The following is a 24865-nucleotide window of genomic DNA, read 5'->3' as shown; positions in this document are numbered from 1 at the left end:
CATTTTGCTCTTCAGTCTGCTTGATTATTTTATCAAGCTGCTAAATATTTATCATTTAAACTGTAGGGTGTTTGGGGACATGGCTGTTTTTATTTATTTATTTATTCCCTCTGTGGTTTTGCTAAATGTTTCTAGGTCCAACCACAATATTAATATTAAATAACGATAAAGATTGTTTCTTTTTCAGATGAACACTTGGGAAATCATAAATTATCAACACTTAAAATCAAGTTCAGCTGTCTAGGTGCAGCATGATTCATTAAGTTAAATACAGGATCACTGGTTGCACTTCTGTGGCTTAGAAAAATACTGTGAAAAAGTCCAGATTATCGTAAAGGTCCTCTGCAATCCTAAACTCTGATATGGTGCGTGTGCTTGCGTATGAGATCTCATAAGTAAGATCTTCTGCTCCGTATCTACATTTTTCTTCCAAACGGAAGCCAAGAGCAATGCACAAGAAGCATGAACAGACCTGAAGGAGGATGTTCTGTTACTCTTAAGCAACTTGCCTTGAGGGAAAACTTTCACGTTCTATGTAATATTTCTATTCAGTTTGTGCTGTTTGTGTTATTAGGGTGCAGAACCTAAAGTTTAATCAAAATCAACATGGGCTGCAGGCAAAAAGTAGGAAGATTCCCCAGTGTTTGGTGATATATTTAAATTTTTTAAATGTCAAATTGTGTAGGTGTGTTTAGGTAATTAAGAATGGTGCTAAGTTTTATACACCTTTTGCCTTTTTTAATTTCTAACTAGAGACTAAACCTTGCAGAAAGTCATTAATCAGTCTGAAGAATGGAGGAACTATTAATGTTTCAGAACTGCACTATTTCTTAAGGCTTTTTATTTTATATTACATTTAATATGTATGGTTACAGAAAAACTTGACAGAATTTCTGATTAAACTAGATGAATGAAACGAGAAACAGAGCAATGCCAGTTCCAGCATAGGCTGTCATTTTAACTCTGTCTTGACTCCTAGTCTTGTCCTGCCTTTTCCAGGTGGAGAAGATTCCACTTCTGACTGTTACAAAGTAACCTGCTATCCTTCTTTGAAATTTGGGCTGCATTTTCTCAAACTTATACATTAAGCCTTGGAAGACAAACTGTGATTAAATGTCAGCATGTTGTTACTCAGATAAGATGAAGGAGGTGGAATGTAGTAGATCTTATGTCTCTGTTGGACATCAAGACACTTTTATTATTATTGTCTGTAAATACTTCCAAGGAAAATTGTTCCATTCCTCCTAATACAAAGTTAGCAGAAATAAAGCTTAAAAAATGGGACATTTAACAAACACATTTTCTCTATTGATACCTGTTGCAAATAAAGTTTTGATTTACTTCCAATAAAGAAGGAAAATTAATTTTAGTAGGCAATTCAGTAATAGTCCTCCCTGCTAGTGTGCCATGCTTTAATTAAATGCTTGACATTATCACGTCATGTATGTTGAATTAGTGTAGGCCACTCAGGAAATTCAAAAAGTATAAGTTGTTTCCGCATTGTTAACCTCCACCTTGCCCATCCTATGCTTTTTATTATAAACAGTTAATTAGAATGCTAAAAATAGTTTAATAATATAAACAATAGAGTTCAGGAAATGTATAATTTCTGAAGGAATTGTTGCTTGTCATCCTTTGTCAACTTATAAGACATTGATTTCATGGCATATCATCTTCATACCATCCAATGCCTTTTATTTCTCACTTTCCCAAAAGACGCTTTTTTTTTTTAACTTGCTAATATCTCTGTGTTACTAGCCTAGATATAGAGGTTGTTTTAGTTAAATCTTAATGATATCCAAGTGTCGTCTTTTAAACTTGAAGTTTTACAGTAGGCTGTGGGGTGGGGTGGAGGTGGAAGTGGAGTTCATTAACTTCTAGCGGAAGAAACAAACCCCTCATTCAACTAGCAAAGAATTAGCCTCTCTAACAGGGTGATTTCAAGGATGTATACATAAAGATCTTGGAACAGTGTTGCTATGTACTGAAGGCTATTACATACAGTAAGTTTTAATAAATACTTTTGTATCTCCCTGTATGACTTTGAATATTTTTTTTCCCAAATAAGTTTACATATTTTTTTTAGTTGCCAGACAAAAGTAACTTTGTTTGGTATAATTAAATCACATTTAAAGAGAAGCATTACTGCTTTTAATAATCAGTTGTCTCTTTCTGAAGTAATCAAAATGATTAAGAGGAATGCAAGAATATTTTTGTGTGTGTGAATTAGAAGGAGTCAATGAAACCCAGAAATATTAGGACAAATTCTGTTATGGATTTCAGAGACTATTTAAATAAGCTAATAAAATGTCAATTTCTGTGCTGCACATGAAATAACATTTAGTAGTAATACTGCCCTAGAATTTAATATATTTTCTAGCATATGTTAATTTGAAGATGTGTATAATATGAACCTTATAAGAATCTGTTAGCTGTTTTTTATGCGAGTGAGATTATTGTGGGTTTTTGATTTATTCATTTGTGCTATTGGCTTTATTTCAGGAGGAAAAAAGGGAGCACCCCAGAGAATGCTGGGTTGTTCCCTCAGCTACTTACACTGTGCTAATGAGGTGTCTTCGGGAAGGGGTAAGGCTCTTTCATTGTCCTCCATAGAATTTCTCCACTGTAATAACCCTTTAGGCATTGTGTAAGGATTGTAGCCTGCAGCACTGCAGTACCTCGTCAACCAAGTATTGCTCTTGACTTTAAATAATCGTGATAAGACCATGACCTAAGCAGGAGATTAATGCAAAAATGCAGTGTTGTTCTCTGTGCATTCAATATTTGTGTATTGCTGCTTGTTTTTTGGAAATAGGATAGTAAATATAAATTACTGTTAATAAATGTGGAATTTGTTAATGCTATGGCTTTCTTCTGAGAAATGTTCTGACAGTTTGTACTGTCCTCTTGCAATTTGATTTTTGTACAGTGTATTTTTGAGCAAGATTTACATTCTGTTTTGAAGTGACTGAGGTACAGCTTTTGAAAATTGCATTGTTATCCTGCTGAGTTGTTAGCTTTCTTTTGAGGCCAAAAAATAGTAATTAGTTTTGTTCTCATACAGGTGCTATGCTGTATTCTTCATTTTTCTTAGTGATGACTTAGCTGTGTTAGAAGAATGGAAGAAAAACATCCATATAGTTCCAATTTGTAAAATGAAAAAGAATTGAGTAGAGAGTTGGCATTTACTGTTTATATGAGACCACTTGCCTTTATTTTTGCCCAAGGCAAAGCTGAAGGCAGAAAACATGTTGGAGGTTGCTGGAGGGGGGAAAGCAAGAGAAATACCTTTTTTCCTTCTGTGTTTTTTTCTTTTTTTTTTTTTTTTTTGAGATCTTTATTGCCTACAGATTGTGATTAATAGAGGAAGAGTTTAGATGCATTTTAATATCTTCATAACTTCAGGTGATCAAGAATACACAACTGTGTGTGTATTGTGGACTATTTCCAGCTCATAAATTAGAGTAAGATGTCATTCTAAGGCACATTAGTGAGAAGCTGTTTAATTATAAATTTAGTAATGGAAGACTTGCTATTTCTGAATATTCAGTGTAGACAAACTAAATCAAGACACCCACAAGATACTGATTTGTTCCTGTAGGAAAAAAGTAATTCTTAGTCCTGAAACATGTAAAAATTTTCTTAATTTATCTTGATATATTTTTCTTGAAGAAATAACACAAAATAGAAATGTATTTCCCATCAATAGTGTGAATTAAATTTAATTAAGTGTAAATTTAAAGTTATGTCTAGGCTAACCAAGCACATCTGTGTATTTTTACGCTTTCTGTTTGTGAAGATGCTCGAGGTTTGTAATGGAATTTAAGTATTTGTGCTTTTTTGTGTGAGTACAGTACGAATGTACTAATACAAATTTCTTTGGCTCAGTATAGCAGCCTCGATTTTCCAGAACACCACCATTTGAAGAATCAAAAATAGCCATGAAGCAGCGAGCGGCTGCGTGGTGCTTAGTTGCTGGCTGGGGCTAAACCGCGACAGTCCTTCACAACATATGGAAATGGAGAGAAACTTAGCACACGCTATTATTAACTTCTACAATTTCCTTTGCTACTTTTTTCCTCCACTCTTGTAGCAATCCTCTTCTTACCCTCCATAACTTTACTAGCCACCCATCTTTCTTGGAAAATGATGTTGCAGCATCTAAAACTAGATAGTTAAAATCGTATTATTGTTAGACATCTGTTTGCAAGCCATTTTTGGTTTTTTAAGGAAAGAATAGTCAGATATAAAATAAGTTTTTGTGCCAGATGTTTTAGATGCAGGGGTGGAGGAGGAATGAAAAAAGATGGAAAAACAGAGAGAGAAAGATTTTAAAGTATTCAATTCAATTTATGGTGTCCCTTTTGCATATTTGTTTCAAAACATGTAGGAGTAGGACTACTGAAGTAGATGCATCCAGAATGATAATATATCAGTCTCTTCAGCCTATCACATTATTTGGTGAAAAAGTAGATCTCTCAATCTTTAGCAGCAAAAGTTACACAAAAATTTTACTTAATGAATTTTTATGAAAACATCTGTGCGGTGTCATCAAACAGACTTAAAATATAACCAAATGTCTTAGAGACTTTTTTTAAACATGTTTGAAGCTGTAAGACTATAGAATACTTCAGGATAGAATTGGACCTCTGGAGGTCATCTAATTCAACCTTCTGCTCAAAGCAGATCTAAATTGATCAGATTGCTCAGGGACATGTCTATTTGACTCTTGAATGTCTCTAAGAATGGTGGTCCCACAGCCTCTCTGGGCAATGTCTGGACCACCCCCTAAGTAGAAAAGTTTTTCCTTGTGTATGATTTGAGTTTCCTATGTTACAGCTTGTGCCTTTTGCCTCTTGTCCTATGGCTGTGCACCTCTGAGAACATCTGTCTCCAACTACCTGATCAAAGGAGAAGTTGTAGACAGCAATAAGATCTCCCCTGAACCTTCTTTCCTCAAGGCTGAACAGCTCTCTTGGCCTTTCCTCATATGTCATGTGCTCCAGCCTTCTGATCAACCTGATTACTTTCTATGACGGGGACATGACTAGCGCTATGGACAAGGGGAGGGCAGTGGATGTTGTATGTCTTGACTTTAGGAAGGCCTTTGACATACTCTCCCATACTCCCCTTATCACCAAATTGGTGAGATACAGACAGGATAAATGGAAGATAAGACGGGCAGGAAAATTTGCTCAAGTGATCAGTGATGCAAAGTCCAGCTGGTAGCCAATAACTAGCAGTGTCCCTCAGAGATCTGTACTGTTTAACGTCTTCAGTAATGACCAGAGTGACCAACTGGATTGTATTCTCCACTTGGATAACACCAAATTGGCGGGGGGAGCTGCATCAATATGCCGGATGTCAGGGCTGCTAGTCAGAAGGACGAGGACAGACTGGAGAAATGAGCTGATGGGAACCTCATGAAGTTCAACAAAAGTGGGAGCAAGGGCTTGCTTCTGGGATAGAATAACCCCCTGCAACAGTGCCAGCTCCTTTGGAAGCAGCTTTGCAGAAAGGGACTTTAGGGTACCAATGAGAAGTTGAACATGAGTCAGCAGTGTGCCTTAGCAGCAAAGAGCTATGGCAACACAGGCTGTATTAGCAAGAGACTAGCCAGCAGGTTTGGGGAAGTCATTCTTCCCCTCTTGTTCAGCACTAATGAGACCACATCTGAAGTACTGTCTTCAGTTTTGGGCTCCCCAGTACAAGAAAGAAGTTGACAGTCAAGAGTGAGTCCAGCAGAATGCTACCAAGATGGTAACTGGAAGAAAAATCCCTCATGTTCAGAATCGCTTCTTAATTCATTGCCAGATATGTTATGTTAAAGAGCATTTTTAATGTTTTCTAGTTACATTCATATAGTCTTTTTCACAGAGAATAAAGCACAACCTATGGTCTCATATAAAGAAAATCAAGATCAAGTTCCTTCTATCTTTTTGTTTGTAAGGGGAAGCAAATCATAAGAAAAATTTAGTTCGGACCTTTGGAGGTTATGTGGTGCATCCTCCTGTCAAAACATTGCCAACCTCTACTTGCATTCAACATCGAAGTTATATTAGGTTGCTCAGGGCTTTATCTACTTAAGCTTTAAGTAACTCCAAGGATGTTTATTCTGCAAACTCTGTGCCTGTTTCAGTGTGAGACAGCTATCACTTTGAAAATATTTTTCCTTCTATCTAGTTGGGATTTTCCTTGCTACAACTTCTGTCCATTTCCTCCTGACCTTTCATTGGTACGTCCAGGAAGAGTCTTGTGCCATCTTCTCTATAATGATCTGTGAGGTGTTGGAAAACACCCTTTATATCCTTAGCTGTCTTTTCTTTGGGCTGGACAAACTTAGCTCTCTTAGCCTGTCCTTAATCATCATGTGCTCCTGGCCCTCAGTCATCCTGGTGGCCCTCCAAGATGTCAAAGTCCAGCTTACAATGGGGACCTAAACTGGGACACAGTAGGCCGGATGGTCTCACATTTCAGAATACAGGTGAAAAAACACCTTCAGCCATCTGGCTGCACTGGTATGTAATGCAGCCCAGTATGCAATTAACATTTGTTGCCACAAGGGAATACTGCTGATTTGTGTTCAGCCTGTTGTTCTGTTGAGTCTCTGGATCCTTCTCTGCCCCACTGTTTTGTGTCAGTTACTCCATCCTGGGTGTAAGACTGCATTTGAGTCTTATGACTTTCAGGATGTTTCTGTCTTCCCATTTCTCCAGCTTAAAATCCCTCTGTTTGCTGGCCTAACCTTCCATTGGTTCAACCACTTGCTCCAAGCTTGTGTCATCTGTGAACATGCTATGATTAACAGTGTTGGTCCCAATAGGACGCTTGATAGCCCCAGCTGCCACAGTTGGACTTTGTACTGCTGATCACAACCCTTTGAGTCTGGTGGTCCAGCCAGCCTTCTACATACCTTGTAGTCCACTTAAGTCCAGGTTGTTGCTATTTTGTTAGGTATAGGAATCCATCTGGAGAGCCTTGTTAAAGCTGAAGTAAATTAAACCCACTGGTCTCTGTTAGTCCATTGAGCCAATCATCTTGTAATTGAAGCTTGTCACATTGGTCCCGTGGGTTTTGCTCTTGATAAATCTGTTCTGTTACCAGTCTTCTTGCCCTTCATGTACCTGCAAATATTTTCCAGGACAATTTGCCCTGTAATTTTTCCAGGGACAGAGTTAGGGATTTCTCCTTGCCCTCTGGAAGGTGGGCCTGCCCTTTGCTTCCCCCTCCCCACCCCCTCAGTCGACAGGAGTATCTCCTGATCACCACAAACTTTTGAATATGTGTGCTCCCTCACAACACTACTGACTGACATCCTCAGCACTTTTGGTTGCATCCTTTCTGGTTTAATGGACTTATGCATGTCCAGTTTGCTTAAAGTTCCCTTGCCTCCATCTTTCTGTCCTGTAGCTATACTTAATTCCCCCAGATTTTGCTATTTGGCATGTGGGCATGGAAGGCCTGAGAGCAGTGAAGATTGAGGCAGAGAAGGCACTGACCTCCTGAACCCTTTCTATGTTCTTTGTCCCCACCTCGTTCAGCAGTGAACCCAATTTTCCTTAGTCCTATTTTTGTTACTGATGTACCAATAGAAACCCTTCTTGTTGCTTGTCAAATCTTTCCAGTTTTCAAACCTAATACATTGGCTCTCATGTGGTTTGGGTTGGTGTGGGGGTTTTTGTTTGGTTTTTTTGTTTGTTTTTGTTTGTTTAATGAGTTAACTCTTTGTTGCTCTGGTAGCAGGCAGAGAGCTACTTTGGGTAGTGAGTGGCTCACAACAGTTTAGTGGCTGATATGCAGGGGAGTGTGTGAATGGCACTTCCTCCCCCCTACCTTGCTGCGAAATAGGAGATAATAGAAATAGTTAAAATGAACAATCTAGAATTTTTTAAGGTCTGACTTAAAACTAAAATGAGGTTCTGTGTAAATTTTGTTGCTTGCACTAGTAAAGCACTGGATGTGAAAATCCTGAAAATAACGTCTAAATTTGCCTTCACTGTGCTTAATATTCTTTGACTGCAGCTTAAGATCTTAGCTGCTGTATTTCTTTATTTTACATTTGTAGCCTGTAATCTGCAATTTTTCAATAAATTTCCCTGATCTAATGATTTATTACATGTAAGTAAGCTTTGCATTCTTACATTAGTAAGAAACTATAATAAAATTTAATTAAATTGTAAATTTATTTTAGTTGTTCTAAGCTCATTCGGTATGTTTTCTGGAGTGAATATTTGTATATGGTCTCAATATTTATGAAAATGGCAAACTAACTTTTTGTAACAAATTCTGAATTACCACAGTATGTTAAGTATATGTATTATAAATATTTACTTGTAGTTTTTATTGACAATTAAGAAGTTTGATTTGATGTATTTAATAAGAATTCCAAAAAATAAAACCAATTTATGTTATTCAGTACTATAATTTATATAGCTTTGAGTTTTGTAAGGTAAATTCACTGTTCTTCAGTTTCATTATGAACTACTCTGATGTGTACTTAGATCTCTGGAATTTTATAGGATTCATCATTATCACAGCAAAATTGCCCTCTGAAACAGAACAGTAGAACAGAAGGGAGTTTGAAATGTGCGTGTGTCCTTTTTATTTGCCTATAAAGGAACAAAATGTTCAGACAATGCAGGTAGTGTCACTTCCACATACCTTCTATGCCTGAAAATCTAACAGTGACAAAAAGTGTATGTATAGGTGAAAGGAGTTTTAGGATGGTGGAGTAGAAGATTGGGAAAGCCTTTTATCTGTATGGGATCACAAGTTCAGATTTACTGCACTTCAGTATGGTTAACTTGACATGGAAGTTGACTTTCAACTCAGGCAAAGAACAGGCATGTTCAGTGATGTGTCAAAACAAGGAAATTGGTACACTCCTAAATAACTAAAATATAAGCCCAATTTGACATGTTTAGTAGTGGTATAATGTTGCAGTCTGTCATAACCCATGCAGGAAATATTCCAATATCTATTTCCTAATCTTTTCCAAAGAATGTTTCCAATAGTGACAGAAAATGCCTGTTCCAGTCATCTGTATTTGTGTCTGAGGTTCAACTTTTAAATATTTGTGTGCAGTCTCTTAAGATAGGAGGGTCCTCATTTCTACAGCTGAAGTGCTTAGTTCTTACAGTTCCTGTGTTATGCAGTCATGGAAGATACTTTCTGTTTCAGAAAGGATATTCTTATTTAATATTAAGTAGTTAGTGCTAACGTGGCTACCCTTTTCATTTCATCCATTTTACTTAGCTTATTCAAAACTCTTTTGCTAAAGTTACCCTTGTCTACTTCACCCAGATGTATAATCCTATCTCTTATTTGAACCTCCTCATTGACTGCATATATTATTTTGCATTTCATTATCACATTTAAGGTTCAACCTAATCTTGAAGTGAAATCTCAGCTTTAGTTTCTGCTTTACATTTGCCCCTCTTCACATCTATGTTCCAGGCAATCCTCTCACCTTCCTGCTTCCACTGTTTTCTCCCTTACGTTTGCCCCTCCCTTCCTTCAGATGCTCCTTTTAAACATTTTTTCCTGATAGTCGTCTTAGAACTAATAATCTTTCCCATATCCAAACTACTTTTTGATGTCTCTTACAATTTTTCTTGTCTGATTTGGTCTGGATTATGTTGCTTTGACAAGGTCCTTCAGTGAAACTAGACACTGAAGTCAGAAACTGTGTGCTAGCCTCCTTTTAAGTCTTCCTGTGTGAAAGCAGAGAGGAATCATTGAAAAAACTTTCGGGCGCTTGGCATCTGTCCATTCCTGCTTACAAATGGCATACAAATATAAGATACACAATTATATTCAATTTTAGTAATAACTTTATAGAACCTGGAAAAAATATATAGGCAATACACTTGTATGGATAAATTAATATATATACAGCTATAGCTAATTAGCTGTATATGGCTTTTAGAATGTGCATAATCCTCTCATTTTAAAGCATGGCACCTGGAGAATGTATTTGAATCAGAAATAGTGAATGAGATTACAAAGGATAATTTTCTGTCTCTTGGATGTGCAAGGTACTGTGTAAGCAAGATTTTTAATAAATTAGAGCTTGCCAGTAAGCTATATAGTACACATTTCCCTCTTTCATATAGACTTCTTTCTTTATGAGGGAGCAAGATATAAGTCTGAGGGTTTTGGTTCTGAACTGGTGAGGAATTTTAATAATAAAAGATAACTTTAAAAAATAATTGCGAATATACAATATAAGGCAGTATGTTTTATAATGTACATTCTTAGCCAGAGCAGTTCCTCTCCAGTGAATTTGGAGGAGAAAGGAGAATTTGGAAGAGGAGAATAAAATCATAACTATTTTCTCAGAAAGCATAGTACAGCCTATGGTATAAAAGTGATAGTCTGAATAATCTATAGTCTCACTTTTATTTCTTTAGGTATCAGTTTTCTAGTTTACTGACAGAATTGTCTTATAGTATAAAAGTGATAGTCTGAATCATACACGTTACCACTTCAATTTATTCTTTAGACATCAGGTTTTTAGTTTACTGACAGAATTGCCTATAGTATAAAAGTAATGGGTCTGCATCATATACATTATCACTTTAATTTCTTCTTTAGTTATCAATTCTATAGTTTACTGACAATTTTTAATTTTTTTTTTCTACAAAAGGTATTTAAAATTTTTATTTCTACATGTTCCTTCTTCTCTGTGAAGGCTTTATATTGCAAATTGTTGCCAAATTAAGATTTAATTCCTATAATCATGAATGCTTAGGATGATACAACTTTACTTCATTAATTTATGTTTGTAGTTTCTTTTTATTCTGTCCTTTTAGATTAAAGGAAGAAGTGTATGGAGGTTGATTTAGAATAATGATGTGGAATACAGTGTTAATTCCTCAATCTTTCAGCTTTTCCAGTGTTTTTTTGAGAGTATTATGCTTTTACTCAAGTGTATGTATCTATATACAGTATAAAATGAAAAGACCATGAAATATTTCATGTTAACCTTAAACAACATTATGCTATTTTTAGATAGCATGTTGGTTAGTGTAGTGACTGTATCTTCAGTGCCTCCAAAACTTCTAGTGCACTGTTAAGTTTTTAACAATCAATAAAAATATCCAGTAGATTCAGTTATTTAAGAAAATGAAAGTAGATTCTTTGATAACTTTGATTTGCATTTTTTTTTCTTTTTAACAATTAGAATAGAAAGACTTGATTAAAAGAAGTTCTTTTTTAGCAGTTTACATCTTATTCTTTGGTATTTGCTTCTCACTCAGGGCTCATTTTCACTAAGCATCCATGACTTTAACTGGAAACAGATATATCTGCAGGTGTTCAACATGACTGAAAATTAAGAGCTTTATCTTTAAGTGCATTTTATAAAACTAGTTGAAATCTAAACGCAGTGAAAGAAGAGTATGTGCTTCTTTTTGATACAGTTCTATTCATAGATTTAGATTTACGCAGTTTGTGATATGGACAGAGGTTAACTGTTATATGGAACTGCTTTACTTGTATCTTGAAGATCTGTTTCAGTTCACTAACGTAGCTTATGTCCTGGTAATGTGACGGGATGACTCCTTTAGTTAAGAGGCCAAATATTAGTTTAGGTCAGGCTTCCCTTCCAGAGAGCTAATTAAGTAGAAAATGGTACAAGTTATATTGCTTGGACAGTGCTCAGGGATAGATCCCAGAGGAGCTGAGATGGACAATCTCAGGTGGCAGCAAATGGAATTACTCTGACAGCCTCATTGAGCTTTTAGAGCACTGTGGCGATACATGACCTTTTTCTAGCCAAAGTACCAAGACTGTCTGGCACAGGGCATAACTCATCACAGTGGTGGCTGAAAGGAAATAAAGCGCATCTTCAGGACCAAATTTTGTGAAGAAAAGCTGTAATTGCATCTGGAAATTCGTTAACATTCATAATAACTATTATCTGCTGTATAATGCTTTGATTATGAATTATTATTTGGATTATAGTGCATTTATTAAGTGTTTCTGCCTGCTTAACGTAGCAGTGGAGCCCCAATTGGCATTCCTGGTAATCACTTCATATATAAGAGAGTTTTAACTTGACTATTAACATTTCAATTACGGATTTGATTTTAAATGCATATAGTCAGTTTGATATATCCATGTATTTTTACCTTAACTGTACCAAAAAAAAAAAAAAGGCTGAAATGCAGAAGTATAATTCACAGAAAAATATTTGAAATTATCATTTTTTACAAATAAAGTTTTGAGTAACTTAATTTTGGTAAACATGTATGTGTATTTGTGTATTTAGGTCTTTAATGGATCGAAATGATAACAATATATTGCAGTAATAAAAACTGTAAAAACAGTGAAGCCTAAATCCTCTTTGGTTTCATGGCTGTAAATCAGAAGGAAGACCACAGAAATCAGTAGAGTTTTATAAAAGAGTGGAACAGGTTTAGATGTTTAGTATTTCTTTTAAGTATTTTGAGTAGAGCTGCAGTTCTTTGGGAGAACAGGAAGGATTAGCATGAAAATGATGAATACAGCTTTTTTTTTTTTAACAGCATTATACTAGAGTTTCCAAATATTTCTGCATCAGTGTCTGTATTTTAGAATACCTAAGTCAGTGGATATTGGAAGAGTGGATATTGAATATATTTTTAATGAAGTATAACTTCTCCCCTTCTGGAAGGCTTTTGTACTGCTTTCTGAAAGGTTTCATTATCATTGCTCACAGTTGTTGGTGGTTCTGATTGTGAGATAAATGTCAGAAATCCAAAGGTTAGTAGGATAATGTGGAGATTAGTTTAAAAGAGAAATCAATTAGATATTATGATGAATTATTTGTGAAGCCAGGCGATGAGGTAGACTTGACAAATTAAATTGGTTGTCCTTCTTATATTAAAATTCACTCTTGCTAAACTCAAGAAAGCCATTTAAGACATTGTTGAAACGCTTCACTTATTCATAGTTAAAGATTGAGATAAGGTGAGGCAATGCACAGCCAAAAAAACACCAACAATGAATCTTCCAGTTCTATTAAGGTAAAGACTCTGCTTTTAAGTGAAAGCAGAGTTAAAAAAAAAAAAAAAAAAAAAAAGAGAGATAATAAAGAAAGGTGGTGAGGGGGAGAAGAGAGAAAAACTAGAGACTCTTCTTTTAAGTGATCTATATTAAGTTAAGCTTCCATTGGAGTCAGTAACAGTTTTCTTGAGAAAGAACTGCTGCCATGTGATGTTCACGATGTGCTGATGGCTCATGATTATTCTGACATGATGTTTTTTATTCCATGGAGACATTGTAGTAAGAAGAGTCTGATGTAGATATTAAAGCTACATGTACAGTGGCTTTCCACAAATTATTTTGCAGATAAAATTATTTGATTAGTATTAAAAACTTGAAGGATTCAGAATCCCTTACAGAAAGTTAAGAATTGATCTAGTGCATGGGACCCAATGGTGTATCTTAAACATTGGTCAGGATTGTCTGTTTCAGAAGGGGAAGAGAAAGGAGTTATGGAATAACTTGACTTGCAAGAAGGCTTTTTCTTTATCCCACAGGGTTGTTGGCTTTTCTGAATAAAGCGTGTTTAATGTAATTAATTTTATTTTTCCTAATATAACTGTATATCTCATAATCTTGCTCTTCAGCACCTATTGTAGTTATGAGTTTTGATACACAGGCATTCATTCATAAAGCACTGATCATGAAACACCTCTAACATAACAAAACCTTTTCCTTTTTTAGTGACTGCATTTAATTTAGGGTGATCATTTGGAGCTGAAAGATTTTGTATTAAATTATACTTGTATTAAATTGTCTTTGCAATAGAAGAGAAAGTGGGGGAAAGTAGGATCTAAAGACGTAACTTTGTCACAAGTTGAGGTTTCCTATGAAATTACTTTGGCAAGTATCAAAATTAAGAAACCATACTAAGACAATAGAAATGGAATAAAACATGGACATAGGCAGTAGTTTAAAAAGAAATCAGAAACGTTTGCATATGAGTTTTCCTCTCCTCTCCTTCCTATAGGAAGACCGGGTAGTGAACCATTTGGCAGCAAAGATAATTGAAAATGTTTGCACTACTCTCTCTTGCCATGCACAAGGATTTATTACAGGAGAAATTGGACCTGTCTTGTGGTACCTTTTCACACATTCTACAGTAGATTCTTTGAAGATAACTGCTGTTTCGGTAAGGAATTTCCTTTTGTGATATAGAAATGTTTTGGGGTTTATTTCAAAAAGCATTCTGAATTGAGACTGAAATGTTTTTGAGCATGTTTTCTCTATGTATGTGTATTTATATTTCAATTACATTAAAATATATTTACAAATTTTCTGAAATTGAAAAGTGCATGCATTACAGTCCAGTGCTTATGAAAAGTCCTTGTGATTCATAATTTTCTGGAACATATATGTTATGCTGGTGATCATGAGTTATGTATGAAAAGTTTAATCTTTCAAAGAATCAAATTCTTGCAAAATTGAAATTTCTTTTTTGTATGATGTCTTACATGAAAAGTGTTAATTCTTCATATCACAGACTTGCTTAGAAGACAGATTTGAAATAATCATGTTACTTTCTCTAAAATTGTCAGGGCTAGTCTTTGCCCTGAATTTGATCATCCTGTATTAACTCACAAACAGAGTTATGACATGCAAACAAAAGGTTTGGAACAAAAAGATTTGTGAGGTAGAAAATACCTCTACCTGTGAATTAGAAAATACCACAGCATGGCTGTGAGTTTAACCATATCTCTTGTTGACAAAACAAAAGCCTTACCTGCCAATACAGGTAATATTTTGGAACTGAACAATAAGCTGACTTATTTAAAATGAAGTGTGATAACTGGATGGTCATTTCCTGACCAGAGATCAGGCTCACTAATGAATTTACCATTGGCTTCCCAGATGGAAAATGGTAATGTTGCTGCTGCAGTAGTATGCACTTAGATTTTTAATTCTGTCTCTTTTATTACTTCAATGCTAGATGTGTCTATCTGAAGTGTGGCTGAAGAGATAAATGGTAGAATGATTTATAATTTAAAAAAATATATGTATCTATTAAGCATTTACCGCAATGTGTATTTGTGGCAGCCTTGCCTGGGAAGTAAACTGCTCAAGTACTGGGAAAATGTGTTGACCTTTTAGAACAGTAAACTTATTTAGTAAAAAACATGTTACAGAAACCTTTGTTCTGTGGCACCTGAAATTCTTTGGAAAAACTTAGTCTTAGAACTTTTATGGGTAGAGGGTGGTCAGTATCTAAAAATGTAAAATATATGTGTAACCTTTATACAGAGCATTTCCAGCTTATGCCTGCTTTTGGGTCTGGCTGGTAGGCTGTTTTTTTCAGAAAGGCTCTTTTTGAGATTTTACCCATTTGATCTGTGAATTTTATGCTTACATCATGACTGTATATATGGTAAAAGACTGAAGATTAGAGTTATGATTTCCTTTACTTACTGAGTATTTAAACAAGTCTGCTCAATCCTCTCTCCTACCACTACTTTTGCCATAAGGGATGTTTTGTATCCTGTGCTTTCAGTTCTTGTTAATCATTAGACTGGGCAGTTGTTATTTGTTTGCTACTAGATCATAGCCCTTTATTTTTATCTCTTTCAACTTGTCCTGAAGTTTTCCTCCTGTTTCTCTGCTATCCACTTGGAGAACTTTTCTCCAGCATTTACCACTCCCTTGACTCCTACACCAGACTTCCAGAGCTGCTCTGCTTGTAGGGGCCATTTGGACAGTTACACCTGTTTTGTGTGCTACAGTGAGCAGCGTATCCCAGAGAAACAGTCTGTTGGAACTATATTCAGACACTAAGCAAAGAAAGATCACCAGAGGAAATGTCAGTGAGCTCTTTTTTTTTGTGGGTTTTTTTTTTTTTTGTTGTTGTTGTTGTTTGGGGTGTTTTTTTTTTTTTAAACCTCTTGAAAAGTCAGTTTCTTCTTGGACAATACAGTATGCTTGAGGTAGGGAAGAGCTTTTCTGCTCAGTAAGATGTAGAAGTTATACTGCTGATTCTCAAGAATACACTTGTCATCAGTGTACTACAGCTTTTTGTAGCAGTAGGCTTGGAGGTCAGTATCATCAGTGCTGTATGGCTTGCACACTTTGCCCTTATATGAGGTTTCTAGTAACTATGAGAAGAGAGGGTTGTTGTTTGTCCCTCTCTATCCTCAGCCTCTTTTGAGATCCCAGATCATTTGATCCTTCTGAGGCTGTAAGGTTGAGGTGAACCACTGAGAAATCTTTTCTTTGTGATAGTATTTACACTATGGGTGGCCAGCCTGTCCTAAGCACTACTGGAGTTGCCTTTTTTTCCATAGCATCTAATGAGAAGAAAATACTGTAGTTCAAAATGGAATCATCTGGTACTCCGGGGTTTGCACTTATAAGACTTGCAATGATACTGGGTTTGCCAAGCTCTTACCTCCTGATTTTTTTTCTTTTTTCTTCCCTTTATAATGCAAATTCAAAGACTTAGTTGTCAAAGCTTATCAGTCCTCAAGAACTACTCTAGAAGGCCTCTTACAGATGACATAAGTTAGCACAAAGCAGTGTGTTTTAGGAGGTCATGATAGCTGCAATTACCAGGATTCCCTAGAGAAACTCAGCTGATTTGTGGGACATCCTTTCAATGGTAGTTGTCAATCTAAGTAAGAAAGATGTCTTTTTATCATTCTAGTAACTTTCTGTCAAAGTTCCTTCCCGTGCATGTTTTAGTGTCAAGGACAGCCTTTTAAAGAGACAGCCAAGTTGTGTATGCACACTGAGTTCTGCTGAGGTAAAAATTTCTTCAACATCTTGTGCAAATCTGCACTATAAATGTACATATGGACAACATAAGCAAAAAAAAAAAAAAAAATCTGCTCCCAACTAACATTTTTTTCATGTGAAGGAAGTAAGCTTACTGGAGATCATACCTTTCCCTTGGGTAGTCACTGAGGTTTTAGTCATGCTGGAGGTAGGGCTTGCTCCAGACTAACATATTGGAGAGCTTTGAATGAAAGCAGCAGTGAGGGGGACTGCAACAGTAACCGACATTCACTCTTCTACATCCTTGATCCAACTGCTTTGTTTCTTGTTTTTCTGGTCTTCATGGAAATTATTGCTATCCATGTAGCTGATTCCATCTCCTTCTTCCAGACAGATCATTTCACACAAGTGTGCTTGGGTCTGAATGTGTTCCTGGGTTTTTCCCTCCATTGTTTTGGGGATTGTGTCCTTTATCAAAAGTCTGAGGTTTAATTAATTTATTACTGCATATGAAGTGAGTTGGACAAGTAAGCTTCTAAAGTAGGATAAACTAAGGTGATAGTCTAGTCCTTTTGCTGCTTTGTAGTGAAATACTAAAGTAACAAGAGGGTGAACTTACTTGTTGGATTTATTACTCAATACCTGATATAAATCATGGTTGTGTATTAATACTGCTGGGGTATTTGGGTATATAATCTTAACTTTAGAAAAAAGAAATTACTCAGTATTGAAATCTAGCACAGGCAGATCTTTTATCAATGGAAGTTTATATAGATTTCAGTAATGTACTAATTTTTAAAGTAAAATACTAATGTATTCTCCAGTTATATTGTACTGTACAATTTCCATGTTCATTAAATTGTTGCTATAGATATGTAGGCATTTTTATTCTGCATGACCACATAAATTGAGATCATCAGTGTCCTATTGTATTTTATTATGCAATCATTCCTACCTTGTTTGAATGTATCCTGAAGAATTTATTCTTGACTGACATCTATATTCACATGTAAAAATACATTTCTGTTAAGAAATACACGTGTCATATCTTTACCTAGAGTTAGCAGGCTGTCTGCAAAGTATATCAGCGGCAAGGCACTATGGAATTTTACTTATGATTATTTCAATCAATATTAAAAATATATCAAGAAGATTCTCTGTCTTCAGTCTCTGTAGTCAAGAAATGACACTTGACCTTGTCCTACCTGTCAGAGGTGGCAAACAGGGACTGTGTCTCAGTATTTTTGCTCACTTTGGAGTCCAAGATGCCTCAGGTAAATATCACAGATTTTGCCTTTAGGAAGCTATGTCTTTTTATCATTCTGCTAGACTCAGAGAAGAAATAATTCTGTAAGATGTCAAAGTGACATTCTGACAAGCTCAGCAGCAGGAAGAATATTTTCTTTCCAATATACTGAAAGTTATTAAATTTTTTTTAAAAATAATTTTTAATTTTGTTTCTAACAGATTACTTTTTCTGCTGGAGGATGAGTGAGAAAACATAAGCCACTTAGTGGAAACTAATTTGGGAAAGTTCAACACAATCTTTTGGGCTTTTGTTTTTGGTTTTGTTTTGGTTTTTTTTTTCCTTAAATAATTGGTGCTGAATAGTTTCTTTCAGAGACTTTGGTCTTGCAGATACATTAATGCATTCATTCTCCAGCTTGAGAGAGTCATGGAATACCTCCTGAAAGGGTGAATGTTACCAAGCTGCCATATGGCATGTAAGACCAGAAGGCAATGGATAGGGCATAGATGATCATGGATTCATAGAGTATCTCAAGTTGGAAGGGACTGATAAGGATCATGATGCTAGGGTTGGCTGCTGGGAGAAAAGGTGCTGGTTAAGGCTGTGCAGAGAGCAAGGACAGAGAAGCCAGTTCCAGGAGAGGCTCTGCTAATGCCTTACTCTCACTGATCGTTTCCTGTTCCAGGACCACTGCTGAAAGATGATGGTGTGAGCTCTACTCTTACCTTTTTCTCATCATTGGTTCCCAACTGCTGCTCCACCACCTTTTGACCTATCTCTATCTGTTCTCTCCAGATACTAGATCTACTGAAGTGATTTAGGATACTTTGTCTTCTATCCCCCATTAAACTCTTATCTTCTGCTTTCCTGCTGAAGTGTTGGTTTCATTTATACAGCACAGCGCTCTGTGACGTACAAGCTAATGGGAGTTTAAAGCTTCTCCCCTTGGCTGTTGGTGGGCTGGAGCTTTCCTGCTGTCTCCAAAGCTGCATTATGATCCTAGAAGACAGCTATGTCTTTCCTACTGGATTTGCCTGGAGGTTATCTGATGGCCTGTGTCACCCATGTTTGATGAGGTCTGTAGCAGACAGCTAAGGCATTGGCAAGTCTGCTTGCACCATGTTAACACACCAAGTTAGCTCCATGTTGCTTTGACACAGTCTGTCCCAGGGTCCCAGCAGTTCACTGGTAATATGACCCTCGAGGATATGTTTAGTGAATGCACATACCTCCTGCCCACTCATTTTGAGAGCTTGCACTAGAGGTGAAGGGCTGGATTATATACTTGAGGAAGCAGAGCATGCTGTACTAGGAAACTGAGATTGAGTGTCTGTGTTTTAAAAGGGGATGGGGGAAGAAGAAAAATAAAAGGCTGCAATTGATATGGTTCCTGGACCAGAAAGGGCAAGGAAGAACAGGAGCAGAGTAGATGAACAGCGTCAATAAAATGTCTGTTTTAAAATCATAAGTTCTTGATTTATTGTCTTTTATGCCTGCCTTTTTTTGGTTGTGGGTTTTTTTTTTTTAGTGTGTTTTGAGTAATGTTTCTAAGGGCACTGGTGAACTGGGCAATTTCTGAGGTTCTTACGTGGAAAGCTTTTCTCTGATGATAGTATTCTGTGGGCATAATTGACTATAGTTTCTCTTAAGTGAGACCTCACTATTGAATGCACAACAAGTAAGCAGCAATTTCTAAATATAGCTGGTCTGAAAGGAACAAAGAAATGGCAATACTGTCTACTTTTCTCAGAAGAAGGTTGCCTTCAAAGTTTTTCTCTAAATCCAATTCAGATTTTCATGTGAATCAAATAATTGACATAATCTGTTTTCCTATCCTAACACTACATGAAAGCCAAAGAAAACAAAATTTTAAATGTCCAAAGAGTCTTACTTTCTTTATCTGGAGAGAGTTACAGTATCGTGAAGGTTCCATTTCCAGAGGTATCAAAAGGAAAAGCTGTGTTGACTTGGCAATGAATCCACCCTGGAGGTCATTTGGTAATGTTTGTTATGAAATAGTTCAGTTAGTATACACTGAACAGATTTGTGCTCACTTCACTAGAGTACAAGTTAGTATCTGCATTTTCTGTTAGAATTGTTTTAATCACTGTAAATCAACCATTTGGAGAATAGTTTGCATGTTTACTATACTAAATGCTGTTCCTTAACAATAGCTAGATCTAAAGTTGTATCTAGATCTAAAGATAGAATTTAGATAGCAGACTACTGCAGGTCCATGAGTAGAGAGAGAGGAAAGATGCCCACCTTTATGGGTGACCAGAATTTCTGTGGTGCGTGCCATCTTTGTATTTTCTGTTGCCTGTGCTCCTTTCTAGTACAGTGTTACCTGATGCTATCTACATTCTGTGCTGATAAAAGATTCAAGCATGGACTATGCCACTCCATCATTATTGTTCTCTAGAGGGAAAGAGTAATGTGACTATTTGGTGTACCAAATATTTCAGTCTTAGCTGCATAGAGTGTATATCAATACATTTAGAAGAATTCCAGGTCTCTCAAAATAAGTAGCCTTTTCCTCTAATATTTGTCTTATGAATGAAACTGTATGAATTCTCTGTATTTCTAAACTATTGGAAAAGTCACTACCTGTTTTCATTCTCCATAATTTTTCTTGATATAATAATCCCTTTAAATAACTTTTTTATTTCCACTTTTGTAGGCTCTATGCAGAATGACTCGTTATTCACCCAATGCTTTCCAGAGTGTCATTGAAAAGGTGGGATTAACAGCTGTACTAAATTCCTTGGCAAATGGAATATGCAAAATTCAGCAGTACATGCTCACCATGTTTTCGGCAATGTTGTCATGTGGGATTCATCTACAGAGGCTGATTCAAGAAAAGGTTTGATTTCAGATTAATATTATTCACTGGCATGGAATTTCACTACTGGAAAGTTAAAGTTAAAGGCTTAGGTAGTGGTTTTGTGTTTTCAAAATGCTGAACTCAGTGATGTGTATCTGAACAGCAGGAAATGAGGAATGTGTTTATTTTCTATTTTTATTTGCTTAAAATCTAAATAACGTGGTGTATAGTTTTTCTTTCTCTCTCACAAATCTTCAAGAACTGGTACTAATGGGTATATAAATTGCTACTGCAGCTAGTATTCAATCAATTCAGAAAAGTCTAGCCTGACCATAACTGATAATGGCCCTAAGGAAAAACAATAAGGAATGCATGAGGACAACTATTTGACATAGCGCTCTCAGACATTTAAAAGAGAAAATAATGAGTGTCCTGATTGAATCTAAAGCTTTACTTTATGCTCTCCTTAAAGGACCTTAGGCCAATTTGTAAGTGAAATGTCTTGCAGAAATTAGCATTTTAATAACTTAGGGTTTTCTTTTTAGTGTCACTGAATAAAACTACTGGTTCTGATTTATGTCTAATATAATTGTTGGAAGAGATGATTAAAGCTTTCTATTTTGATCACTAAATTATTCTGTGGTTAGAGAAATAGTGTTTATTTTTTTGGCAGTAAGTCTGCACAATTCATAAACAAAAGTAATCCCCCTCTGCTTGGAAAGAATAAAAATCACAAAGAAAATGGGAACTCTAGTTCATGCTTTCATCGGATACTCTGCTGTAATGTATGCTGTCACCTGACAGTCATCTTGACTTTAACAATCTATTAGACTTTAGTTGAGAGAGATTAATTTGGTTGCTATACACATTGTTTTAACAACAATGTTTAAATTAAAAAAAAATCTACTCTTTTCCACCCATCTCTTCTTGCAGCCTGAAATCACTCATGCTCTTCCTAAAAGTCATTTCTGTGCCTTATCAGAATTGCCAATTTATTTTTATAAACATGCGTCAGCTGGCCTTAAGCTTTCAACAGACTCCACTACAACAGCACTCACAGGTGGCAAATTGTCCCATAATGTCGCAGTTTCTAATAGTGCACATTACTGTGAGTTGGTGGTATAGTCAGAGAAGTATGTTCAAAAAATATTCACTTGAACATTCAGCAAAAGAATGCAATGTGCAACAAGCATATGGCTACAGCATAATGTTTTCTGTGAAGAATTTTTTATTTATAGAGGACTTACATTGCTAAAAGGACTCCCTTTCTGACACTGCAGTTCTTATGAACTATTTTAATCAAGTTTTTGATGTTATAAAAATTATCAACTCTGAAATTCTCCAACTAGTTATAGGAAAATAGTATTTTGTTGGCAGGCAGTACAGTAATGGCTGAAACTTTGCAGGTTTAAAATTGCTGCTTAATCATTAATGAATTGTTGTAGGTGTTTTGTGAACAAGTGTTGCAATTTTGCAGATTAGAAAATTGACATATAGACAAATATAGACATTCTTTTAATAGCATATATCAAACTAATGGTAGAAGTGGGAGTAGTACCCAAAGCTGTAACTGAAAAAACATTGTACTTTAAAAACTAGTAAAGAGCATCTAGTTCTACTGCATGTGCCCACATTTGTTAACTGTATCTGCCTTACAGCTCAGTTAAATCTGTATCTCATAGAATGTCTATTTTGCTCAAATTAGATTGTAGGATTTTGGAAGCAGAAACTAGATTTCTATTTTTCTTGAATAGGATCTAAAAATATAATCCTGCTCCTGAATTGAACTGCCAGGTACTATCACATTACATGAAGTAATAATATTTTATTGCTGAAAACTGAATTTAATAATCCATGCACTTTTCAGTATTCCATAAGCATGATACACAAGTCCACCCTCATGAGAGAAGGGAAAAGAAAAACCAGTTGGGTAGGGTTGGCCTACAAAGTATTTTGCCTTATGTAGAATTCTTGCATACTATAGCTTAAGAGCCAGAAGGACCTCAGTGTTATACAGAAGGTAGTGACAAGGTTGTGACTGTCTTTTTAATACAGCTGCAAACCAACATATTAAAAGGTACTTAAAGATACAAATTCAAGGTGGAGATCATTTAGTTTTGTACATGTTATCTGGAAACTCCCTTAGCTTACAAGCTTAAGGCTGCCCTTGTTTTCCACTCCCTTCAAGAACACCAATAAAACCAGTTACAAAATAAAAGCCAGAAGACAAAGAGAAATGCAGTTCTGTGGTCATCTACGCTAGTATAAATCTTCAGAGAACTACAGTACCTAAGAGGGACTGGTTTTTGTTCCTCTCTGATACAGACCCTTTCTATTTTAGTTTCTTGTCTTAGAAACAAAAAAAACTGAAATTATGTTTTTAAAATAGTGTGGAAAAAGGAACTCAAAATCAAAGATCTTTGCCACACTATAGCAGTAGATAAAAAAAATAAAAAGTTGCTAAGTACTTTCACCTGGCTGTCAAGATTCAAGAATGAGCGAAAAACAGTCATATAACTCTTTGAAGGCAGTTAGGTTCTTCCAGAGGTCAGATAATGGGGTGGGTTTTTTTATTCTTTCGTTTTTTTCTCAAGAACTAATAAGTAAAATTATTCAGATAGTTACAGCAATATGGCCACAACTGCACTGTTTCTATGCTTCCCTGCACCACTGGCCATAGTCTCTTATCTTGGTCATACCCAATTATGGCACTGAAAAAAGCAGTATAAATGTGTTATAAACATTGTCCTCATATTTCAGTTATTTTTTTCAGTTCTTTGTCTTTTACCTGAATGTGGACAAGTAGCTACCTCTGTTTTTGTCAATATCAGTATGAATTAATAAAAAGATATAACTGTCTTTAACAAAATCTTTGTAACTCGTAACTTATAATATTATGGAGGCATTTGCAATGCATAGAAAGGGAATGTGAAAATACACAACACCACAACAAATGATTGCTATCGCAACTTCAGTTCTTGTATAGTGAAATAGTGGTCTAACTGTTTTCCCCTTGCGTAGCCAATTTGAAAACGTCATTGCTTTTTGTGGTGTGTTTTAAACTTGCTTTGCAGTATTACTAAGAGTATCCAATATAAAGTCATGATCTTGTTGAAATGAACAGTGCGTTCACTTGCAATAAAAAGAGTGTCCTTACCCTACCAAGTCTCCATGGAAACATCAAACAGTTGCAGGGGGGAAAAGAACAATATAACAGTGAAACAATTAATAATTAATGTACTAGATGGTATTTCAGCAATTTTTGGCTTTTCTGATATACTGAGTTCTGCAGGTCAGCAAAGATGGGCTTCAGATTTTCTTTGGATAAACTGTTGTTGTTTTGCAGTCCTCAGACCAGCCAGAAAAGCAAATTCCAAAATGTCACATTTATTTCTTAAGTCAGATTATTAGAACGTTCCCAGATAAGTCTGATGTAACTGATTTTAATTGACAATGTTGTCCTAACCCATGGTAACCCCCACATGTAACATTGAAATATTCTTGCTTTCCAGCACATGAGGACTGAAAATACAGATGTGCTTTGGCTTGTACTTGCATGTGTCTTTTGTCATGGTGTCCCTGTGCTTGGTCTGCAAAGTCCATTTATATTAGCAGGCAGTGTTGCACTATATATACTCTTTCACTAAGTCTGAGGCTTTATAGGCTTTCTTAATGTAAAAACTTTTTGTGGTTGTTTTGAGTAATTTCGTGGGGAAAAAAAAAAACCCAAAATCCCCACTTTATTAAAATTTCAACCTTTGCTTTTAGTAGATTGTAATTTAAGAACTTTACTGGAGGAGGTTCATACCGCGGGTTCGTACTGGAGGAGCTACAAGTCACGCTCCATGAGCTGTTGAAGTGTTAAAGCAGTAAACTTTACACAGCTTATGCTTATTAACCACAAGATTGAGGACCTCTTCTGTTTGTGAAGGAAATTACAGACATACAACAAAACAGTTCTCGAATAATTAATTTGTTTTTCTGGGATTTCTGTAGTTACTGTCTACAATGACTGCTTTTGCAGACAGTGTTAAAATGGTATCAGAGTAAAATCTGAT

The 24865-nt window shown here is 35.8% G+C and overlaps 1 protein-coding gene across 1 annotated transcript in view; it reads left to right on the top strand.

The window, feature by feature from the left end:
* The window catches only part of ULK4 (unc-51 like kinase 4), a 254519-nt gene that overhangs the window by 46244 nt on the left and 183410 nt on the right, over positions 1 to 24865 (top strand). The window contains 3 exon segments of the mRNA XM_075705440.1: positions 2503 to 2586; positions 14000 to 14161; positions 20664 to 20846. Coding sequence (XP_075561555.1) covers positions 2503 to 2586; positions 14000 to 14161; positions 20664 to 20846 — 429 coding nt within the window.

This window comes from Pelecanus crispus, chromosome 2, assembly GCF_030463565.1.
Source record: "Pelecanus crispus isolate bPelCri1 chromosome 2, bPelCri1.pri, whole genome shotgun sequence".
Classification (NCBI taxonomy): Eukaryota; Metazoa; Chordata; class Aves; order Pelecaniformes; family Pelecanidae; genus Pelecanus; species Pelecanus crispus.
Note: the sequence above shows the minus strand (reverse complement) of the source record. Positions and strands in the feature narration are given on the sequence as shown.